Below are 7,840 nucleotides of genomic sequence, written 5' to 3' on the forward strand. Positions count from 1 at the left end.
GCTCTTTTTGTCCACTTTGGCTTGTCATACAGGAATAACATATTACAGTATATGTTCCTAACGGAATAAATGGTATACAATATTTGTTCCAACAAGAATATACATAATGACATTGTTTATAACAAAGTTTCCAATGGAACTTCTGTTAGGTGGAACAGGATGTACGTTGAGAACCTGAGAGCTACCAAGCCCTTTGATTTATTACTTAACGCACTTGTTGTTTTATGGTAGTTGGCGTGACCATGTAAAGGGAAGTAAATCGGGCGATGAACACCAACAGAGATAAAACAAAAAAAAAACTGTTATCGTTCAGGTAGTAGAAGCCATTATTTTGTTCTCATTTCACTTCTTTCAAGGATTTGTAACTATACAAATCTTTAAAAAGTTAAACAAATCCTTGCTTCTTGGGTTACACTAATGACTGGACCGAATGACAGGACCGAATGACAGGACCAAATGAAAAATGCTAATAACTTTTTCATTTCTCAAAGGATTGATCTCAAATTTGAAATATAATAAGATTTCATCATTTGAGATATGAGGGGGGAAAGGAGGGGTCCTGATCCCGAAATCCCGGGCTTAAAAACACGAAATCCCGAGGTCCCGAATTTAAATAAAGTAACTCCCGACGTCCCGAAATCAGAAAAAAAGAATTCCCGGATCTCGAAAGGGTCAATCCCGAAATCCCGAGCTTAAAAACACGCGATCCCGGAGTCCCGATAAAGGTCCTATCCCCCCTCAGATATAGATTTAAGAAAATAAATTAAAAAGTTTTTTAAGAAACTTTAGAAAACGTGACATGACCAACTTTGATAATGACAGGACCAACATCGAGAATGACAGGACCAAATAAAAATGCTAAAACTTTTTTATTTTTCATAGCAATTATTTCAGATTTGAAATATAAAATGGTATGTCATATTTTGAAACCAAAATGTTATAATAAATATAGATTTATTTTCAAAAACTTTCGAAAACGTGACATGACCATCGCTGACTGACAGGACCAACCTCGACAATGCCCGGACCAGATGAAATTGCTAATTTCTCTTTTATTTCTCAAAATATTTTACTGAAATTTGAAATATAATAAGATTTCATCATTTGATAAATAGATTTAAGAAAAAAAAATTAAAAAAAAAATTGTAAGAAACGTTAGAAAACATGTCACGGTGACATGACCAACTCTGATAATGACATGACCAACATCGACAATAACAGGACCAAATAAAATGCTAATAACTTTTTTTATTTTTCAAAAGAATTCTCAGAATTGAAACATAAGATGATATGTCACATTTTGAAACATTTATGTTATAAAAAATATAGATTTATTTTCAAAAACTTTCAAAAACTTTCAAAAACATGACATGACCATCCGCGCTGACTGGCATGACCAACCTCGACAATGACGGGAACAAATGAAATTACTAATTATTCTTTTATTTCGCAGAATATTTCTCTGAAATTTAAAAAGTATAAAAAGCTTTGCTGAAATGTGACCTGTATAACGTTGTCAATAACAGGACAATCCTCGACAATTAACATGATTTATGACAGGACCAAATAAAAATGCTAATAATGCATAACATTTGTCAGAATATTCCTCTCATATTTGAAATAATGACAATTTAGACCATTTTGCACATCATATAAGAAAAATATAGAAAAAAAGCGTATTGAAAGCTTGCGGTTGTGTGACCTGACCAACATCGACTATGATCTAACATAATAAAGTTTGGATTTCGCTTTTTGTTCATTTTTTTTACCTGAAGATTAACATGAAATGAAACGCACCATCGGTTTTGACTCGTATATAAAGAAATCTATATTTATTATAACATTTTGGTTTCAAAATATGACATACCATTTTATATTTCAAATCTGAAATAATTCCTTTGAAAAATAAAAAAAGTTATTAGCATTTTTATATGGTCCTGTCATTCTCGATGTTGGTCCTGTCATTATCAAAGTTGGTCATGTCACGTTTTCTAAAGTTTCTTAAAAAACTTTTTAATTTTTTTTCTTAAATCTATTTATCAAATGATGAAATCTTATTATATTTTAAATTTCAGAAAAATATTTTGAGAAATAAAAGAGAAATTAGCAATTTCATCTGGTCCGGTCATTGTCGAGGTTGGTACTGTCAATCAGCGATGGTCATGTCACGTTTTCGAAAGATTTTGAAAATAAATCTATATTTATTATAACATTTTGGTTTCAAAATATGACATACCATTTTATATTTCAAATCTGAAATAATTCCTTTGAAAATTAAAAAAGTTATTTGCATTTTTAAATGGTCTTTCATTCTCGATGTTGGTCCTGTCATTATCAAAGTTGGTCATGTCACGTTTTCTAAAGTTTCTTAAAAAACTTTTTAATTTTTTTTCTTAAATCTATATCTCAAATGATGAAATCTTATTATATTTCAAATTTGAGATCAATCCTTTGAGAAATGAAAAAGTTATTAGCATTTTTCATTTGGTCCTGTCATTCGGTCCTGTCATTCGGTCCAGTCATTAGTGTAACCCTTGCTTCTTTGCAATGGTATTTTACTCGTTTAGCAAACAGCCCTCAAGCTGGCACATATTATGTTTTAATGTACAACCGACTTATAATAATATCATACATGATACAATGTATGTACAGTCAGAGACTCTGGTACAGTGTACTGCTCAGTCTGCTACTAACTTCAGATTTTATATATACCGGGTGGTGCTCAGTCTGCTGCTAACTTCAGATTTTATATATATACCAGGTGGGTGTGTTATACTCCATGGACTGAAGTTGTGGAGGATATAATGTGTATAAACCTTCTGTCCATTACGCCTTGTGTCTGTTACAGTCAGACCATCATCAAGGGTGATAAAGGGTTATTTTTGTGCAACGTTTTCGGCCATTTTATTTCACATGTTTTAGTGTTTTGACATTTTATTTCTCGTTTTCTCGTGTTTGGCTCGATTTCCTTGCTTCATGTTTCCCTTTATTTATTTTCCGTGTTCTGTGTCGATGCTCTTAATTTCTCGTGCATGTCCCACATTTGATTAAAAAGTCAATGTGTTATAATACCTTCTGAAACTTGTGTAATCTAATAGAAATTGATGTATATTGTTACCATTCTACTTTTGCAATATGTATGGTATTAATGAAGTCCATCAAATTACTATAAATAATAATAAAAAAAATCAAATAAGATGCAAGTAGCGGACGCTAAAAGGTGACCACAAGGTCTTCATATCCTTTAATAGTGGCTGCATGGACTCCAAGAATGGCTGAATAATAACTTCTGGTATTTTTTCTTTAATATTTACAATTTTATTTCTCGTGCTTCTTTTTTCCTGATTTTTATTTCTCGTGCATCGTTTTTGCGATTTTTATTTCACGTGTTTCTGTGTTCAGTACCCTGCTTAACCACCCTCATCATCGCTTTGTTGTCATGAGCCTAGGTCAGATCATCTTCAAAATCAAAAAGGGGAGGTTATGAAGAGATGATAATTATTAAAAAAGTAGTCGATAAAAATAGTTACACTTGTATGCAAAATTGTCTGTCAAACAAGTTTCTGTAAAATATTGCCTCACAATTTAAAATATATGTCGTCATAAATAAAAAGTGATTGTTGCATGACACCAGAAAGTTATTATGAGACAGATCATGGGTCATTGGAAGCTAAATGTGTAAATATATCTTTTGTTCGGTCCTTATTGTAATGATCACTCTAATCATTTGTCTTTTGATGATTTGTGGTTTCATAGATTTACCTAAAGTTAACACAAAATACAAAAAAATGCCCTAAAAACATACAAAATATAGTGTAAGTCACACCGATACATGATCTTCCAATTGCTGCTTTTTTCCAGAAAAAAGTGACGTCACAAAGCAAATATCTTTACGTCACAATTTTCTATTTTTAAATACATTATACAGTTGTATGGTTCATAAAAATTAAGGCTGTATGTGGTAAGCAATCTTTTTCAAGTATCATTTCCTTTCACTTTTGTTAAACATGACACACTATGACTATTTTTTTCAATGTTACCTAAATGATTCTCTTCAACTAGATGTAGTTCACATCCCTAAATTATATACTTTAGACAGTGTTTGGCTATAAAGAACACCTACCTCTCTTACAAATATGTACATTGTTCTTGTATGCACTGAATATTTCCAACTCACAAATATACATATCAGAACAAAACAATTGTTGTCATACAATATTTATATAAAAAGTAAAATAAAAGTACAAAACTCCAAGGAAAATTCAAAACAGAAAGTCCTTTAACAAATAGCAAAATCAAAAGCTCAAACACATCAAACGAATGGAAAACAACTGTCATTTTCTTGATTTGGTACATATAATTTTAGGTTCTTTGGTACATAAATTTTTTATGCCATATCTTTTGACATCAAAGTAACCATGAATATTAGAAGGATCTTTGGAATAAGGCTTGTCACATTCCTATCATTTATTTTAACCCATAGTACTTCATTTTTTAATAGGCCCTTTAAAGCTCACCTCATCCTTTACCTTATAACTTCATGAACTTGATTAAATGTGATTTCACAACGGTTTGATATAAAAAGAAGCAATGTTTCAATGAATATAGCTATGATCAGTTATTTTATGCGAGAATCAAAACAAAAACATTTAATTTTGCTAAATTGGAGTAATTTTGAAATACATACGATTTCAGGTGTAAGTTTTGTCTCAAATGTTTCTCATTTCACATAATTTTTTGTTTTAGTATGCAACATGAAAAACACAAAAGTTATACATGTGCACTTTAATTATTTTACATAAATGGAATCTAGAATAAGATATAAAGGTTTTTTGATTAGCTGTATTCTGATCATAAGAATTTAACATGGTCACACATTTTTATTATAGGAAAGATTTAGGTATTTTGTTTTATTATTCTTATTAAATAATATATTATGAAATAGAATAGGTTTTAGATTGTGAATATTTTCATTTTCAATATACAAATTTTAACAATAAAATATTTTTTACTTACAGATGTTAGAAGATTAAGCCATATGAACAAAACTTACTATCAGAATGCCCAATGATCAACTGTCTCTTCTTGATGCCATAGCAAGAAATGATGTAGAAACTGTTAAATTGTTTATTTTTGGACATCAGATCTGTCCTGACTTTGTTTTTAAAGGCCGTAGTCCAGTAGTTGTAGCGGCAACTAATGGCGGAGAAGAAATACTTGATATTTTAATACAAAGTAAATGTGATTTAAACTTACCTGATTTTACTGATGAAACTTGGAGAAAACATCCAATACACATTGCTGCAGCAAAAGGCTTCCTAGGATTTGTGAAAAAGTTAGTTAACAATGGTGTCAATGCTAATAGTTTGGATTTAGAAGAGAAAACAGCCCTGCACTGGGCAGCATCATTTGGTCATGTCAGTGTTATAGATTACTTGATCTCAGCCGGTGCCTCTGTCAATGCCACTCAGGTAGATGGATTTACTCCATTACATTGTGCTGCAGCACTAGATCATGATGAGGCTTGTAAAATTATCATAGAGAATGATGCACAACTGAATGCTATAGATGATGATGGATGGACTCCAGTACACCATGCAGCAGCATATGGACATTTCTCTGTCGTCAAAACTTTACATGAAGCTGGAGCTTCATTATTATTGAAAACACCTATAAATGACAATACTTTACATATATCATCGTACACGTCAACAAAATATAAAGTTGACATTTTGAGATATCTAGTTCAATGCAAAGTTCCATTGAATGATAGAGATGGTTATGGCAATACAGCTTTACATATAGCATGTACACATAACCTTTATGAAAATGCTAAATGTTTAATAGAGTTAGGGGCGGAGTTGGACACATGTGATGACTATGATGATTCTCCTCTTTTAAGTGCTGCATGTGCCTATGACAATCACAATATTGTATCTCTGTTGATAAAATCTGGGTACAACTGTAGTAAAGAAATGTGGATACATGAAGAACGATTTCCACTAGCTCTGGCAAATGATTTATCTCTGGTATCAACACTGAAATATTATGCATCATTTCCAAGAACACTTCAGGAACTGTGTTGTTATTGTGTATTAAGACATATGGGCCAGCAGTCCAACACTAAAATAAACAGTTTACCTATCCCTGAATCGTTAAAATTACAGTTAAAGGAGATAATAAAATAATTTCAAATGTTTCTTCATAAAACTTTTATTCATTTAGAACATACCATAATAGAGATATTTCGACAAAGAGAATTTAAGAAAGGAAGATTTATGCAGTTGATCAGATACCATTAAGAATGTTATTTTCACGGGTGTAAAATTTTCGCGATTTTCATTTAAAAAGGTATACAAAATATTTTGGCGGTTATTATTTTGGCGGATTCAAAACTTCTATCAATACCTTTGCATGTACACTTTTAAAATTGGCATAATTTATTTTGGCGATTTTGTTCTATCCGCGAAAAATAAGCGAATATTTACACCCTGCGAAAACAACCCGCCATACTGTAATATGAAATTTGATACTAAATAAAATATACATTACATACACCAAACATGCTTTAAATATAGTTGACCTATTGCACATGAGAGAAACAAACTTAAGCATTGATCAATGAACCAAAAAAATAAGGACAAGGTCAGATGATCCTTGCCAGACAGACATGTACACCTTACAATCATTACATGCTTTAGATATTGATTGATTTTTGAACCATGAAAATGAGGTCATGGTTTGATGATAATTGCCATACAGACATATACACATTACAATCATTCCATACACCAAATATAGTCCACCTATTGCTAATAGTATTAGAAAAAACAGACCAAAAAACAAAAATAATTAAATTTAACATTGAGAAATAAACCATAAAAATGAGGTCAAGGTCAAATAAATCACGCCAGACTGAAATGTAAATCATTAAAAAAATTTCATACACCAAAAAAAGATGATCTATTACATACAGTATTAGAACAACAAACCAAAACATAAAAACTTGACTATAACCACTGAACCCTGAAAATGAGGTCATGGTCAGATGATACCTGTCAGTTGGACATATACACCTACAATCATTCCATAAAATATAGTAAACTTATTGCTTATAGTTTCTGAGATATGGACTTAACCACAAAAACTTAACCTTGTTCACTGATCTTTGAAATGAGGTCATGGTCATCTGAAAACTATCTGACAGGCATGTGGACCTTGCAAGGTATGCACACATAAAATATACTTATTTTATTTGTCATAATGAGAGAGAAATTATGAATACTAAAAATCTTAACTTTTTTTTCAAGTTGTCACTGAATCATGAAAATGAGGTCAAGGACATTGTACATATGACTGACTAACACTTCATAACATAAAGCATCTATATACTAAGAATAAAGGATTATGGTCTTCTACCTTCATAATAATTCAGCTTTTTAGAGGTGAGCTAACGCCGTTGACTTTCCCGATGTCAAGCTTTCTGTGACAAAAGTCATCTTGTATGTATCAGGTTACCAAAAGTAACTATATAAAATATTGCAGATTTTTTTAAAATATATTATTTCTATAGGAAACAATATTTTAATTTAGATTTACAGTGCATAGCCTAAATGATTGGTATGCCATTATCCCATAGATTGCAAAATATGACCAAGGACAATCTAAACCTTATCTCCCAAGATTTGATCTGATTTGCACAGTACTTTTATAATGATGATGAAGTAGTATTTTAATGTCCAATTGCAAATATTACACACATGTAAGGGAGATAACTTGTTTTATATGATATGAATATGAATCTTAGTTTATTCTAAACCTAAATGCTCATTGTATTATT

General features: G+C 31.1%; 1 protein-coding gene across 2 annotated transcripts; it reads left to right on the forward strand.

The window, feature by feature from the left end:
* The first annotated feature begins 224 nt into the window (after positions 1 to 224).
* On the forward strand, positions 225 to 6,199 carry LOC143045518 (uncharacterized). 2 transcript variants are annotated; one of them, XM_076218086.1, is made up of 2 exons: positions 225 to 313; positions 5,019 to 6,199. In XM_076218086.1, the coding sequence occupies exon 2, from the start codon at positions 5,061 to 5,063 to the stop codon at positions 6,186 to 6,188; it is 1,128 nt and encodes a 375-aa protein (XP_076074201.1). In that variant the 5' UTR covers positions 225 to 313; positions 5,019 to 5,060; the 3' UTR covers positions 6,189 to 6,199. The 2 variants fall into 2 exon arrangements, with proteins under 2 accessions (XP_076074201.1, XP_076074202.1); XM_076218087.1 differs by lacking the exon at positions 225 to 313 and adding an exon at positions 2,624 to 2,761.
* The last annotated feature ends 1,641 nt before the right edge of the window (positions 6,200 to 7,840 follow it).

The sequence above is a fragment of the Mytilus galloprovincialis genome, chromosome 9, assembly GCF_965363235.1.
Source record: "Mytilus galloprovincialis chromosome 9, xbMytGall1.hap1.1, whole genome shotgun sequence".
Lineage (NCBI taxonomy): Eukaryota > Metazoa > Mollusca > Bivalvia > Mytilida > Mytilidae > Mytilus > Mytilus galloprovincialis.